The sequence below is a fragment of the Mustela nivalis genome (assembly GCF_964662115.1).
Source record: "Mustela nivalis genome assembly, chromosome: 8".
Taxonomy (NCBI): Eukaryota; Metazoa; Chordata; class Mammalia; order Carnivora; family Mustelidae; genus Mustela; species Mustela nivalis.
The window spans coordinates 109,286,678-109,302,411 of record NC_139027.1 but is presented as its reverse complement, the minus strand read 5'-3'; the positions used below and the strand labels follow the sequence as shown (position 1 = coordinate 109,302,411).

The window sequence follows — 15,734 nt, the reverse complement described above, 5'->3', positions numbered from 1 at the left end:
AAAAAAAAGATTGAAGGCACCAAATCACCCTCTTCCTCCCTGAACACTAATTCCAAGCTTTTTAAAAACCCTTTTAGTATGGTGGGCATTTCCCGTGAGTGCTCACAAACAATTCACCTCCACACTACAGGCCGTTAACCCAGTGGTGTTTATTCAAGCAGTATTCACACTTGCTGTTGAGTAACAAGGGAATCAAGGCCCCCGAGATGGGGCTCGCACAGCTCTCTGGCTTCACAGCAGCCCAGGGTGGTGTGGTTTTTTTTTTTTTTTTGGCTTTTTTTGTTGTTGTTGTTTTTTGGGAGAACTTCAGCTGAATTTTGTGGCTGAAAACGCTTTCAGTTTTCCCTCCGTGCCCCTGTCAAGCGCGGCCTATTTATCACACCCCAGTTACCAGAACAGACTCGGCGGGGTGGCAGAGGCACAAGGCAGAGCCAAGCAAAACTACATGAGCTCAGAAGAGGCCACACTGTTCCAGGTTTCATACAAAAAATTTAATAAATAGTACTTTTCAAAATTTATTGCCAGGAACAACACATCAGAGATGCATTTGTATGTTCATAACACTAATAGGACAATACAAAGTATCTTCACGGTCTCAGTGATGAGCCAACGAAATTAACTTTCATAAGCCTTTTTGATCTTCAACTTTGCAATAGCATTTTGATTTCCTCATTTAAGGCAGGCAGTGTACTCTATGGTAAATCTAAACAGTGATCTTACTGGACATTTTAAGGTTCAAGTATTCAACTAGCTTATAAGAATACTCCCTAAATGCAGTAGATAACGAAAAAAAAAAATCTACAAGTGGTTCAGTATTACATACGAATGGTGAAAAGAAATCAGAATTTACAAAATAAGATTGGTGTGCTTCCAACTTCACACAATTTGATATTTTTAATGATATTCAACCACTCACGTTTTGGCTACGTAAAGTTGAAGCTCAAAGTTGTTCCCTTAAACTGCTGTGTAGCCAATCACCTGCCTGTCTCTTTTCAAGTCTAAAGCAGAGAAAAAAAAAAAAAAAAAAAGAACCTGCTGTTCTAGACTAATTTTCAAACTGCCTCAGTCAGTCCTTAAAACGTGTTTTAAAGTGATGCTATAAAAGGTGTTTTAAACATCTGACGTCGTACAAAAAAAAAAAAAAAAAAAATTCCACCAGTATCCAGGCACTGAAGCCCATCCTATTGTTTTAAACTATTTTCAAACACCTTAATTTTGGCTTATAGGCAACACGTAGTAAGAAAATAAGTTCAAAAAAATAAAGCCATACACTTACAATGCTATCAAAAACCTTCAACTCTAAACACGTACATATAAATAAAAAGGAATGATGTTTTAAGGCTCTTGATTATTAAGTTAATAAATCAAATATACACAGTGATTAATAAAAAAGAATTATTTACATAACTATACAAAATTCTACTTTGACACATTTTTCCTCTTTAAATTCTTCATTTTACCAGCAACTGCTGACATCAAAGTCCCCCCTCCCCCAACAACATCAACAACAACAAAATACAATAAAAAAAATAAATAATAAACTCATTTGTGATAGTTGCTGTGGTTCTGAGCTGCAAAGGCACTTTCAAATACAGAACTACTTGTACGTCATCATAAAACCAATATACAAAAACAACTCAAGAGTCAATAAATATAAATAAAAACTATGATCCTAAGACTGCATCACCATTGGGACAGCTGGCAGAAGTGGGAGCTCAAGGCCCAGAGGCCGGGCGTTGTCCGGGGAGCCTGGTCCGAGAGCTGGCGGCTGTGGGCCGTGTGCGCCAGGGGGTGGGGGGCACTTTGGACTGGCTTTTTGCATAGCTGTGAGATGCAGCATTTGATTTCCCAGCCAACCACAGAAACTACCATTGCCAGTGTAAGCCAGCTTGTCAAAACTTAAATTAACACAGGAATTCTAAGTCAACGACAGCCTCAGACTGGACTAGGACACAACAGTTGAAGAACTACAAGCCCCCAGCACCCTCAGACTCTACCTAGCGGCGGCCGCGCCCGCGCTCTGCTATACGATGTACTCCATCCGGTTTAAGCTCTGGGCGCTTTCCAGGTCCCTGTTGTCCTGTTTGTTTGTCCAGTTTGGGTGTTTGACTGGCGTGCCGTTGGGGGGCTTCTCCTCTCGGTCTACCAGCGTGTAGGCCGGCTGTTTGGCAAACCGGGCTTTCTGCTGGTGCTTGTCCATGTCGTCCTCCTCCACCTCAGAGTTGTGTGTCCTGATTTTTGACATTTTGGAGTTTTTGTTCTCATAATCCTTGATGGGGACCGTGTTGGCCCCGTGCTTCTCGATGGGGTTTTTGATCTGGTTCAGCTGCTCCCGCACGTTGTTGGTGGTGTTGTCCTCGGAGGCCGAGCGAGCGTGGCTGCTGGGCTTCCGCCGCTTCCGCACGCACCAGTAGAAGGCCGTCACCAGGCAACAGATCCAAGCCACAGTCAAGACGGAGCTCAGCAGAGGAACCAGGAAATCTGTAAGGCGGGCACAAAACCAATGAGCTCTCAGAAGGAAAGGAAAAATAAAGCCATCACATGAACAACAGAATACCAACACTGGTGCAGCTCCTGCCCGTCATTCCTAAAAGGGGTGCCATGGGGACAAGTCCCTTTTCACAACCACATATTGTCACTTCACAGCTTGATAAGCAAGTACAGGACTGGGGCCCTTGGGGACCCTGACACGTTTGTCCCCAAAGACCAGGCGCAGTAGCAGCTCCTCGAGGCTCCTGATGGCTCTGTGGAGAGGAGCATCTGGTTCAGTCCAGGAAAGTCTGGCTCCTCGGGCCGCAGCTCACTAGAGGATCTGGTTTGCAGCATGACCTGCAACCCGATCGGAGCACGCACAGCTCAGATGTCCCATATTCTCATGTACCCAGTTTCTCACCTCACTCGAACAATGAGGGTCAAAAGGTGAGCGTGGCTGTCCCGCAGGGCCATCAGGCTGCCTACCAAACCCGTGTCTCACGGTGCTTAGGCCAGACTGTCCCACGACACCAGAATGCCACAGCAGGGTTTGCCTGGCCATGAGCTCAGGGCACAGCAATGCTCTGCCCTAGGGCTCCGCAGTGGACCTAGAGACGGTGCGTGTCTGGCAGGGGTGCTGGCTTCCGAGAGCGCAGCGTGGTGGCCACAAAAGAAGGTACCTCTGCCCATCACCCCAGGACCTTAGTCATGGCAGCTGGCCTCTGTTTTCCCCAGTTATATGGTGGGGTGGGGGGCTGGGGGTGGTCCTCAAGAGGGGAAACGGTCAGCTAATGCCCCACCTGCTGGGTGGTGAGCCGAGATCTATCGGACAGTCCTCCCTCCAGGGCACCGTCCCCACCTGCCACCTACCTGTTCTGTTCTTCAGAGGCCGCCTCTGCACTCGCACTTCCGCCACGGCAGCAATAAGTGAGCTATTCCCATCCCTTTTACTAACGAGATCTATGATTTTGTCAGTGATCTCCTTGATCGGGTTTCCATCATCCCGGATGTCTTCGGCAGACTGGAAAAAGGAGAACGGTCAGCTGCATGGTCAGGGCAACACTCCACAGGAGCCATTACTAAGAGTTACTGAACACGTGTGCCACACTCACTTGCAGCGACCTCGCTCTGTCTGGATAGTGGCTAACTCAAGTTTGCGAACCACCCACAACCAAGTAATAATGAAGCGGGACTGGGTCTCATACTTACAATGGCCACGTGTATTTCATTGTTCGCAGACGGGGAAGGCTCACAGGCTATGTAGATGGAATATTCGGCAGAAACATTCTTTAAGATATTCAGATTCCTCAATTCGCTACAAATGTGCTCCGTGGTGAGACCCTAGAATCACATTTGAAAACCACCCATGTAAGATACTGGAAGAAGAGGGAAAAAAAAACAAAAAACAGCCGAGGTTTCCTTGGAAGTCAGGAATGGAAGCTCGACAAGCGCCTCGCTGGGGACGTTCCTGCTTCGGAACAAGCAGACACACACCGCCAGGCCTAACTGAAAAAGCGCTGGTTCCGTACCGGTGACATCATCTCCTTGTTGAAGGTGAACGTGATGTTGGCACAGTTCTCCTGGTAGTAGGGGTCGGAGGTGCACTTGGTCTTGACTGGCTGGAGACTGGAAGACCGGCACTCGCCCACACCCGTGCAGGGGCGGACGAAGCATTGGTCATCCAGGATCGGGATGCAGCTCTGCCCGCTCGGGCACTCACTGTGCCCTTTGTGGAGCAGGCAAGGTCGAGGGCCACACCAGACCTGGAGAGAGAGAGAGAGAGAAAGAGAGAGAAATGGAGAGGGCAGCTCAGGAGGAACGCCGGGCAGCAGCAAACCCAGCATGGGGGCGAGCGGCGCAAGCCCTCCTGCCGTACCTTGGAGCAGGCGATCCTTCCGTTCAGACACTGGCAGGCATTGCAGTCATCGTCCCACCTGGCCCCATCTGGTATCACACTCCCCACAGTGATACAAGGTCTCCCTGAAACTGCAAGGTAGGATGCCTGAGTGGAAGGGGTGTCCTTTTCTGTTAGGCGCTCTACTCTTCACTTCCTCCCTGTTAGGGAGGGATTACAGCTCTGCGCTGGGCCATGGGAGAACAGGTCTTCTTCCCTCACCGGCTGCCTCCGCACGTGGTCCCATGACCACCGGGCTGTGCCAGGGCCGCCTTTGTGGGGGGTGATGTGAGCAGAGTCGCTCACAGCTGAGCTTGGCCATTCACCAGATAGGGCTACTGATCCACAGAGTGGGAGGAAGCGCCCAGAACAGACCTGAGCCCAGCCCGCAGCCCATTCTCACTACATCTGCCCTGCATGCCCCGAGCAACACGATGAATGCCTGCTGTAGGCCACGTCTTGGGATGGTTTGTCACAGAGCAGAACTGCCCGAGAGCCGGACTACAAACAGCTACCCTAGTTGTAGGGGCCCCTTAGGCTTCCCCGGTCCCCGTGACTCCCTCTGCACATCCCCCCTCCATGTTCTCTCCCTAAGCACAGTGCGCGCTCGGGAACAGTCAGAGGGTAACCGCAGTGACTAGGGCCCGCTCGCCCCATGGGCAGCTGCAGGCTGACCCACATACCTTCCTGGCACTTGGCACCGCTGTGCCCTGGGGGACAGACGCACCGGTAGCCATTAATCTCATCCACACAGGTTGCCCCAAATGCACATGGTGAGGACTGGCATTCATTGATGTCTAGGAGAAGCGGAGATTAAGTTTAGGCTCCAGTGGGAAGCAGTGATGTTTTTTCTAAGGTTTTACTAACCTAACATACAGATAAAGCATATAGACCCTAAGTATAAGTTTACTGAGTTTAATGAGTTACATAACCAGCACCTAAATAAATCGATCATCAGTACCCCAAAAAGCACGTTACTGCCCCCCAAAGATCATTTTGAGCAGCTGAGGGTCAGTTCAGGAGGCAGCAATTTTTGATGAAATAGGTTCCTTTTTATCAGATGGTACAACTTAGAGCAAGGACTGGCAAAGCTCTTATAAAGGGTCAAATATTTTAACCTTTGTGGGCCAATCGGCTTTGTCATTACTACTCTACCCTGTTGTAGCATGAAAGCAGCTTTAAGACAGTACATAAAGGAGTAGCTGTGTGCCAATAAAACTTTGTTTACAAAAAGAGGCTGTGGGTCAAGGCAACAGTTTGCCAACACAATTTAGAAACATGAAATAGACCAAATCTACCTCCACTTAGTGCTGAAGACCAATCAGTCCCAGACTCAAGCACTAGGAAAATTTTAAATGATTTGGGATGAGAATGAAAATTATAGCTATCCCACCCAAACTAAAGGGCATATAAAAAGGTAGGAAAGGTCTCAAAATAAAAACCTTAAGCACCCTAAGGCCTGACCAAACCTTTGGAAACCATTAGACCCTAGTCCCATCCACGTGGCTTATGTCCACGTGCCAATGACTTCAGCATAGTCAAGGGGAAAAGCACTCTTTCCTTGCGGCCTCAGAATGGATTAATTGTCCAATTCTGTGGCTGGTAAACTCCCTCCCCTAGACGAGGGCCATACTACCGGGGGAAGGATCAGCAGGTATCTGGGAGCTTCTGGCCCTAGCCAGAACCTTAATCCCAGCTGGAGGTGGGACGTTATACGCCTCTCAGGCAGGGCTAAAGGGAAGAGTGACTTTAACCATTTTCAAGATGAAAAGTGTTGGTCTGAGGGCTGGGAGTTAGGGGCAAGAACACCACTGGGGAAACCAACTCGGCCTGGTCCTTACTTATTCTGCAGTCAGGTCCAGCAAAGCCAGGAGCACACTCGCACCGGTACCAGTTGTCCCCATCTACACAGGTGCCACTGTTGTAACTAAGAAGAAAGCAAAGACCGCCTCAGTTACTGACCTCCCAATCCACGGATCCACGACTCCGCCAGCCAGTTCACGGGGCGCCATGCCAGTTACGTTAGGTGGCTCTCACCCCTGGACACACTCCCCATTGCCTGGGGAGCTTTAAAAATAATAGTGCCCGGGTCCCACCCCCAGAGGCGCTCAGTCACAGGTCTCCGTTGCAGTCTGGGCATCGGAACTTCTAAAAGCTCCCCAGGTGATCCTCGTGGACAGCCAAGGTGGAAAGTCTCAGCTCCCAACGGGGAGACAGCCTGGCTGATTAAAGTGTGGTCTACGGACCAGCAGAACCAGCATCCCCTGGGAATATGTGCCCCGGGCAGGGTCTGCAGCCCCACCCAGGCCTCCAGCAGCAGAACCTGCATTCCAGGCAAGATCCCGGGGGAATACCCATGCACAATGTGTCCAAGAAAGGCTGGCTTCAAAGGTGGTCATGCTTACCAGGGATGAGGACTGCAGTCGTTGGTATCTGCAAAGTAAAAAGACGACTTAACACCGAGGCCTTCATCCGGCAAAGCAGTTTAAAACCGTATGTAGAAACAGCCCTTGTTTCCCTAAGACCTGTCTGATAGAGTCGTAGTTTACACCAGCAAAAGGCGCTGACGACCTCTGTTCAATTGGAACCAGGCCTGCGCCACAAGTTTGTTCCCTATGCCGTGGGACACCCCACAGGAAGAGGCCCCGCTCAGGGCGGGCAGGGGGCTGTGAGAAGGGAAGGAAGACAGGCTGCTGGTCAGACCCACACTGGGAGCGCAGACACCATCTGTCTCCACTTATCTCCTCGGCGACTTTCTCATGCCCAGGTCAGGGCTGCAGTCCATCAAGTGCGTTAGAACAGACCCAGGTGAAGCAGAAGCAGACATCAAACAGCTCTGCTTCTGGTTTCCATCGCGAGTCCCTGAGGGTGTCAGGCTGTGCTCCTGCAGCCCTTGCAGAGTTCAGGGCATGTGGGGCAGAGGGACACTCACTCTGAGTACAGATGGGCCCCTCCCAGCCTTCTTTGCAGACACACGTGAAGGAGTCCCCGTTGACCACACAGGTGCCCCCATTGTGGCAAGGGTTGGGCAGGCAGCTGCTGTTCCGGGCTACAAGACAAGAACAGACAGGACCACCCTCCTTGAGGCTCCACGGACAGTCCCAGGAGCCAAGAAGCAGACCTGCCGGGAGAACAGTCCTAGGTGTCAAGACAGCCACGCCCACTGCCAACCCCATGTGGGGCAGAGCTACCTATGTTGCACGTCGTCCCTTCCCAGCCTCCAGGGCACATGCACTTGAAAGCGTCCCCTTCGTCATAGCAGGTGCCACCGTTGTTGCATGTGGCCTCGTCACACTGGCTGTCACCTGAAGGAGGGGGATCTCTGTGTGAGCCCCTGGCCAGCTCCCCCTCACAGAAGACAGGGAAGGCTGGAGGAGTTCCGGGGATGGAGGGGACCCCCCGCCAGCTACCACTTACGTGAGTGGCAGGTCTTTCCTTTCCACCCATTTTTACAGTCACAGTAAAAGTCGTTGACAAGGTCACGACACGAGCCCCCATTGTGGCAGGGATTCTGGCTGCAGTCATTAATGTCTAGAATTAAAGAGGAGACACCCAGCTCAAGAAGTTTCCAGAACTGTTCACGGCCTGGAAGAACCGCACCCCTTCCTATGGCCACCTCCACCCGCTGGTTTCCACTCCGAGGTCCAAGACCAGCTGAGCAATCCCGGGACTTCACTCTTCACACTTTCACTCTTCAGCAGGAGGAAAGGAGCCCTCAGCTGGGTTACTCGTAACCCCACAAGGTGGCAAGACAGGGAGAGGCCTCTGTCGCTGCCACGGAAGTTAACGTCAGCACAGGCAGAAATTATAATCAAAACAGAAAGGATTACATTCCCCGCAAGCAGGGGTATTTGTCCTAATGACAGTCTGCCTTTACAGCTCCTCGCAGAAGCTCCTCCCTGGGGCCTGTCATAGGCACTCACAAACACTAACAGGACACAGGCGATGCTATCCCAGGACAAGAACAGTTGGGGTCTCAGGGCCTCCTTCCCATGAAAAAGACAAGCCTCCTGTGAGGATTCCCCTGCCCACCCCCACACCGAGCATCCCAGAGCTGTCTGGCCCAGAAAAGACCACACACTCACTGGTTTCACAGTAGGCCCCCTCCCAGCCATCACTGCAGATGCACTTGTAGGAGTTGACCCCATCGATGCAAGTGCCGCCATTTTTACAGGGGTTGCTCTCACAGTCGTTAATATCTGTGAAACGAAGACAAAAAGCTGGTGAGTAAAGGACACCCGACGCCATAGCCAGGCACTGGTCTCAGGACCACCTTCTGAGAAAATGAGGGGCCAGGGGCTATCTCCACATTCTCAACTCCATCAGGACCCTTTCTCGAGTTCAACAGACTGTTCATCAGGCAGAAGCCTCCAGAGGATGCCTTGTCTGTCTTAGTGCCTCAGAGACTAAGCTGCTTGGAGGGAGCAGGGAAAAAATTCCTACGGAAAAGCGGGACCACCCAAACTAGTCAGATTCCAGAACATAAGTATGCTGAAGGGTCAGAGGCGTCAGTGAGCTCATAAATTAAACCTAACTTGGTCTCGGGCCCTGGGTTGACTGGGAAGCCTCGCTGGCCTCAACTGTAATGACTTAAGCTCAAATGCTCCCCGAGCTGGGCAGAGGCGGGGTGAGGGGGCACCCTGCCCCATCCCCGGAGAGGGGTCTTACTTTCATGACAGTATGTTCCAGTGAAGCCTTTGTTACAGTCACAGGTGAATTTGCCTCCCGACTGACTCTTGCACTTCCCGTGGGGACCACAGACGTTCGAGGAAATATACCGCACCCCCTCAGGTGTGTCGTTGGAAGCCATGGCCACTGTGCAGCTGTCAATCACTAGAAGACAGACTCGGGATTAGATCACGGCCACGGACCCCCGAGAGACATGGCATTCCTAAGCTGAGGACCTACACCAAGCTTGCTTTCCTGGAGACAGACACCCTTTGGTTCATGAGGGTAAGAAGTCAAGAGGCACCTTGGGGCTGAGACTCTGGCAGTGGGCCACGTCACACTGTGATAGGCAAAGTTGAAACTCCAGGCAGACAGAATTTTGTTTGTTTTTAAGGCATTTTCCCCTGAGGTGGCTAAGAAGCCTACATGTCTGTGGGCCCTCTCCTCCCTGTGACATCTCCTCAGCCTGGCAGAAGCTTGCTAAAGGAAGCTGGACAGCTTCATTTCCTATGTAATCATACATAAGCTAGCAGGAAGGACCAAAGAGCCTGTAAAGCTGTGTCACCTACTATAACAGCCCTGAGACACGTGTGGCTATTTAGGTGAATTAAAATTAAGTAAAGTCCCCCTTTCTAGTGGTACCAGTCACACTCAAGGCTCCTGGGGCTACCATACCCGACAGTGCAGATAGCAGACATTTCCACAGCTGCAGAAAGTTCTGGCAGTGCTGCTTTGAGGGCCATCTCTGTGCTGCAAACCAGAACAGGTATGCTCGCCCCTGGGCTACCTGGGGACCTGGCTCTACCACCGGCGGAGCCTGAATAAACGGCTTCCACTTGTTCTGGCTTCCCTAAGCAGTCAGGTTAGGGTCTCTCCATCTCATCTGAACGGCCTCTGAGAATATCAAGGGGCAGCGGCCAATGGGGCAAGAGGCAGCAGCCACCCAGGGCAGCAGGCAGGGGAGGTACCTTCGCAGGGAGTGGTGCGACAGTGGTCTTTAAGGTGGGAGCAGTTCTTGCCCTCGTAGTCCTCGGGACACTTGCAGAAATAGTCACTGGCACGGTTGTAGCACTGGGCGCCGTTCTGGCAGGGATTGGGCTCGCAATAATCTACGTCCAGCTGCGGGGCCAGGAGCAGGGAAGGGGGAGAGGAAACGGAGCTGTGATTATAACTGCTCTGGGGTGGCAGGCGCTGGAATCAGACCCCTTCACCTCCTTCCATTAGGAGAACACCCTACATGATACAGTTATGTCCCAGAGACTGTGCAGGGATGCACGGGCAAAACAGGGCGGAGTGGAAGAGGTCAGGGGCACAAAGTCAAATCGACAGGCTGCTGACACTAGGAAGAAAACCACTCCTCGGTGTCCTTCTACCTGCAGTCACCTAGAAGTCCCTGGTCACTGGATGCTAACAGACTTCATGGCGACTCCAGAGTAAGAGGGGAAGGGGATAGGAGAGGGAGCAGAGGAGGGGGCAGCAAGAGGAGGGAGCCCTGCTGTAGAAACTTGGCATATGGAGGTTCTAGCATCGCTCACCTGACAGAGGTTTCCAGAGAAACCAGTGGGACACAGACACTGGAATCTGTTGATTTCATTCTGACAGTGACCCCCATTCAAACAGGGGTTGCTGGCGCATTCATCGACCTCCCTCTCACAGTGGTCGCCTGCATAGCCAGGTGGACAGATACAGCGATAACCATTAACCAAATCCTGGAAGAGGAGAAGGAGGGGGGAGAAACACATGCTTTTTTCTCTGCCCTCCACAAACAGGGCTGCGGCGGTCCTGCCTGACTGCCGCGGCCCCGCTGATCTGCCGAGATCGCTCAGTGCCCAGCCTCTCGAAATGTTTGAGAGGAATTTCTATGTGCAGGCCTTCGACATGGCTCCCAAGAGGCTGGGGTGGGTAACATGAGCCCAAGTGAAACGTCCAGAGAATCACTCTCCACCTGCATTTTTAAATCTCACAGGGACCAAGCTCTCCCAGGGTCACATACACCTTACAGATTCGTGTCAATCAGTAAGGTTTTCATCTTAGCTTAAAGATTTACGTACCCGACAGGAGGCGTCATTCTGACACTGGCCAAGGCAGTCATTAATATCTGAAAAATAAACAAGTCATCATATTAAAGAGGCAATTTCCATTGAAGTTGGGCTTAATTGAAAAGTGTTCTCTGCTCAGGACAGATAAAAGCCTCAAATCAGAGTTCCTGTATGCTTCCCCTGGCATAAGGTTATTACACTGGGTGGGAACCCTCCCTCATTCCTCCAGACTGAGCAAGTGAACTTCACATCATTGTTTGAGCCACCTTATCAGCACATGGCTGTTTTACCGGCTAAGGAGCCTGATAAAGTGCCAGGTTTTCCCTTCTGCACTGATCCCTCCCTCTCCAAAAATACTGCCTCTCCGAGGTTCTCCTTTTACCACACTTCGAGCTGGAGCGGACATACAGGCCTAGAAAGCCTTCAGTACCAACGTTTCACAGAAATCAAAATTGAAACAAAGGTACTCACTTATGTCACAATTCTGACCCGTCCAGCCTGGGAGGCAATCACAGTAGTAGCTCGCGATCAGATTCTTACAGGATTTGGCATTTACACAAGGTTTGGCCTCGCATTCATTTGCATCTGAAAGAAATGTGGAGGGGCAGTGAGAAATGGAGATTTACCCCCACTTCCCCCGCCCCCAGCCCTATTGATAGTTTCTCTGAACCAGGAGACATTTTAATAACCTAGCTAAATCACAGATACTAGGTTCCCACTATTTGGAACAGCTGATCCCGCTCCCTAGCCATTACCCAATAAGGAATGCTAATTGATAACTTTCCGGCTGCTGGTTAACAACTGGCCCCCAATAGGAGAGCAGAAAGCCACCAGGCACTGCTGTGCTGAATTCGGTGCAGCCTAGTTGCTGGGATTTAAATGTGGCAGGAAGAATGCAGACAGCTCATTCCTCATGAGACCATCCCAGTTTGCAACGCAGCTGAACGCTCCTCAGACAGACGATTGACATGGTTCAAGGAATCTCATGACTTTCCCACAGGGCCTAAAAGAGCTAGGCCATTTGCATTCGAGTTCTCTCTCCCAGGCCCGGTGGACTCTTGACAATAAATTACTTTTTAACACGATGGTGTACAAACCCACACCACTACCCACAGGCTCATCTTCCTCAACAGCCCGGCTCATCAAAGCCAATCCTGATGCAGGCATTTCCTTACCTAACTGGCACGTTTTGCCAGTCCACTGGGGTGGGCACACGCACTTGAATCCATTAACCAAGTCCTGGCAGGTGCCCCCGTGGGAACAGTTATTTGGAGAACAGTCATCAATGTCTGTTGGACAAAAGGGAAAAGGGCTGGCAATTTAATCTCCGTCCCTTTGACAATTAGATCATTTAATGCCAACCCTCACATGAGGAGCCTTCACTTAAGAGCCAGACACCTGCTCTAAGGGACTGCTGTGACGGTAAGGCCCGATTTTAGCTTTAAATCCTCCACTGCCCCAGTTCATTTAATCCCCAACCTAAGCAGCAGGGAAAGCCAGCTGGATCCCCAGAGCATCGACCCACTGGTAACAGGGGACATCTAGCTCTGCCCACCTTTGATTTTTTTTTTTTTTAAGATTTTTTTTTTTATTTATTTGTCAGAGAGAGAGCGCGAGCGAAAGTGAGCACAGGCAGACAGAGTGGAAGGCAGAGTCAGAGGGAGAAGCAGGCTCCCTGCGGAGCAAGGAGCCCGATGTGGGACTCGATCCCAGGACGCTGGGATCATGACCTGAGCCGAAGGCAGCTGCTTAACCAACTGAGCCACCCAGGCATCCCCCACCTTTGATTTTTAAAGAAAAGTTTCAGCATGGCTCAAGGGTGGCTAAGAAAAGGCAAGGAAAAAGAAGTCTTCACTGGTAGAAAACTTCATTCTTATTAGCTCACAGAGCTTTCCCAAAATGACACAGCTGGGGTCCCCACCCCCACTTCTGCCCGGGACTACAGTGGCCTCTTCCTTCATCCGCTGCCCACTTATGAAGGAGCAGGCTCGCTCTCTGAATCTGCTAATGGGTTCTTCACATTCGGAAGACATGGGAATTCTCCTGTCCCATATCAAGAGGACACAGAGAGGGAGTGGGGGTAATGATCCATCCTGCAAGAGGCAGGCAGGGCCACAGGGCCAGCCCCGGTGGCCTGACCCCCAAACCCCCGTTCTTCACCAGGCTGTCAGGGTGCTGACAACAGTGGTTCTCGGGCCTGGTTGCACCTCAGAAACCCAGGTGCTTGTTTAAGAATGTGGACTCCTTAGGGGCGCCTGGGTGGCTCAGTGGGTTAAGCTTCTGCCTTCAACTCAGGTCATGATCTCAGGGTCCTGGGATCGAGCCCCGCATCGGGCTCTCTGCTTGGCAGGGAACCTGCTTCCCTCTCTCTCTCTCTGCCTGCTTCTCTGCCTACTCGTGATCTCTGTCTGTCAAATAAATAAATAAAATCTAAAAAAAAAAAAAAAGAATGTGGACTCCTTGATCCCGAAGGCAAACTGGGAATACCACATCGACAGGGTCCAGTCCAGCCCCCTGGCGGTTCTCCCATGCAGCCAGGCCTTGCAGCCACAACAACTCTGCACTGTAGCTTCCTCTCTGGGGGCCCCCTACCCCCCATGACCAAATTCAAAGGTGACAGCTTCCCTGCAGGCAGCTTCTCCATGGCTGCAAGGAGAACTATGACTCGATTCAGAGGAGGCCGAGCTCCAGGGAGCACACAAGGACAGAGGTATCCACGCAGAAGTTTCCTCCAGGAACTAACTTAGGATGAGGATGCAGGGAGACTCCCGGTGTCAAGGCTAGAAGCCCAAGCCGGGCCCCTCCCACCAGGACAGACCGGTCACAGAGACCTGACAATGAACCCAGCCCAGGTCCCAGCCCCCAACCCACGTATCTCAATACAGCGATCCTCAGGAAAAGACAGGCCAAAGCCCAGACTTACTTGTGGAACACGTGGGGCCCGTCCAGCCCGGAGAACACTCACACTCAAACCCCAGCGAGGTCTCCCTGCAGCTACCTCTATTGTGGCAGGGGTCAGACAGGCACGCGTGCTCCGCTGCAAAAACCAGGAGAGCAGTCAGCAAGGGACTCCCGCTTGGGGCCGCCTCTGTCCTCTCCCTGCAGCCAAGTCCCACGCCTGGGCCACCAGCTCCAGCTCACTTCAGAAAAATGAAAGCAAGCATGTGCTGTATAACCCTGCTGAGTCTATGGGAGAAGGAAGGCCTCTCTCTCCCAAGTGTCTGCGGCCACATTCCAAGGCATTTCAGGGCTGGGGTCACCGTGCGGCAAACAGCCCCTCCATCCCCCATGCTAGGCAGCATCACCAGCTGGGAGACCCTTACGCTGCTTGCAGGAGGTCTCAAAGACCCACAGAACTGCTGGGATGACAAGACTTTGCTTCCAAGGCCGTTTTCATCCTTTAACAACTCCTTAAAGTGTGCTGTTATTTCTTAAGCTGAGCGTACCCGAAAATTAAATGAAGGGCTCTTGTGCCACCTGGACCACTTACCGATTTCACAGTTGGATCCCGAATAGCCCTCAGGGCACGAACACTGGTACTTGTCGGGACCCGTGTTGCTGCAGGTTCCCCCGTTGAGACAGGGCTGGCGGGTCCCGCAGTAGTTGAGATCTGCCAGAGACCCGGGGAGGTCAGCGGCTCAGAGCGGGCCATACAGGCTGCTGAGCGGCCCTGTTTCTAGTGCTCCCCCCACCCACCCCCACACCAGCCAGTCCTCTTTTGAAAAATAAAACCAGAAAAAAAAAAAAATCCCAAACCACAAGTTAAAGGCAAATTCTAAGAGATTCAGAATGAAAAGCCTCTACAAATAAAAATAAATCAAAGTAAAATCCCGAGTACAGCTGCCCCACCCCTTCAGTTCGGCTGTGCCCCCACCATCCTGCCTCCCGCCCCAGTCCAGTCCCCTGGGAGTGTACCTTTGTCGCAGAGCTGGCCACCCCAGTTGGTCTCACAGAGGCACTGCCAGGGCTCGTTACAGGTGCCATGGACGCAGCCAGGGTGTGGGATGCACTTGTCACAGTACAGGCCCTGCCAGCCATACTGGCACCTGGGGACAGACCGCGCACACATGCCCCCCTTTAGTCCTTAGAACATTCGGGGAAATCTGCGCTATTTAAATGCAAGGTTAAGAATAAGAAGTCCAGGTGTTTCCAGGGGCGCCTGGGTGGCTCAGTGGGTTCAAGCCTCTGCCTTTGGCTCAGGTCATGATCCCAGGGGCCTGGGATCAAGCCCTGCATCAGGCTCTCTGCTGAGCAGGGAGCCTGCTTCCCCCTCTCTCTCTGCCTGCCTCTCTGCCTACTTGTGATCTCTCTCTCTCTCTGTGTCAAATAAATAAATAAAATATTTAAGAAAAAAAAAAAAAGTCCAGCCACTTCCAGTCTTCCTTCTTTCTTTTCTCTTATTTATTTATTTATTTATTCATTTTTGTGGTGATAGGACAGTCAGACTTGCAAGGTTTGTGCGGGGGCTCTGTCTAAACAAACATTTTTGGTGGTTGGGCTGAGGTCCTCTCCCAGGCGACTCGTGACAAAAGCAGGGCTGTCTGGGGAGAGGCCGGCGGGGGCTGCCCTCACAAAGCCACTCTCTTCTCAGGCTCACAGGGCTGGGCGAGGGTGGGGGCGTGGAATAAATCAGTTCGCCCGGTCAGCTACGGAGGCCACGG

At 51.7% G+C, this 15,734-nt stretch overlaps 1 protein-coding gene across 1 annotated transcript in view; it reads right to left on the bottom strand.

Annotated features, from left to right (window-relative positions):
* Window positions 1-469: 469 nt before the first annotated feature.
* The window catches only part of JAG1 (jagged canonical Notch ligand 1), a 36,284-nt gene continuing 21,019 nt past the window's right edge, over window positions 470-15,734 (bottom strand). Inside the window, exons 6-26 of the mRNA XM_082744390.1 lie at window positions 14,989-15,119; window positions 14,564-14,683; window positions 13,997-14,110; window positions 12,249-12,362; window positions 11,545-11,658; window positions 11,086-11,132; window positions 10,570-10,743; window positions 10,003-10,153; window positions 9,035-9,199; window positions 8,452-8,565; window positions 7,784-7,897; window positions 7,558-7,671; window positions 7,299-7,415; window positions 6,772-6,799; window positions 6,208-6,293; window positions 5,050-5,163; window positions 4,349-4,458; window positions 4,002-4,235; window positions 3,682-3,813; window positions 3,343-3,493; window positions 470-2,481 (exon numbers count right to left, since the gene is read on the bottom strand). Coding sequence (XP_082600516.1) covers window positions 2,024-2,481; window positions 3,343-3,493; window positions 3,682-3,813; window positions 4,002-4,235; window positions 4,349-4,458; window positions 5,050-5,163; window positions 6,208-6,293; window positions 6,772-6,799; window positions 7,299-7,415; window positions 7,558-7,671; window positions 7,784-7,897; window positions 8,452-8,565; window positions 9,035-9,199; window positions 10,003-10,153; window positions 10,570-10,743; window positions 11,086-11,132; window positions 11,545-11,658; window positions 12,249-12,362; window positions 13,997-14,110; window positions 14,564-14,683; window positions 14,989-15,119 — 2,902 coding nt within the window. The 3' untranslated portion in view covers window positions 470-2,023. The remainder of the gene's footprint in view (window positions 2,482-3,342; window positions 3,494-3,681; window positions 3,814-4,001; window positions 4,236-4,348; window positions 4,459-5,049; window positions 5,164-6,207; window positions 6,294-6,771; window positions 6,800-7,298; window positions 7,416-7,557; window positions 7,672-7,783; window positions 7,898-8,451; window positions 8,566-9,034; window positions 9,200-10,002; window positions 10,154-10,569; window positions 10,744-11,085; window positions 11,133-11,544; window positions 11,659-12,248; window positions 12,363-13,996; window positions 14,111-14,563; window positions 14,684-14,988; window positions 15,120-15,734) is intronic.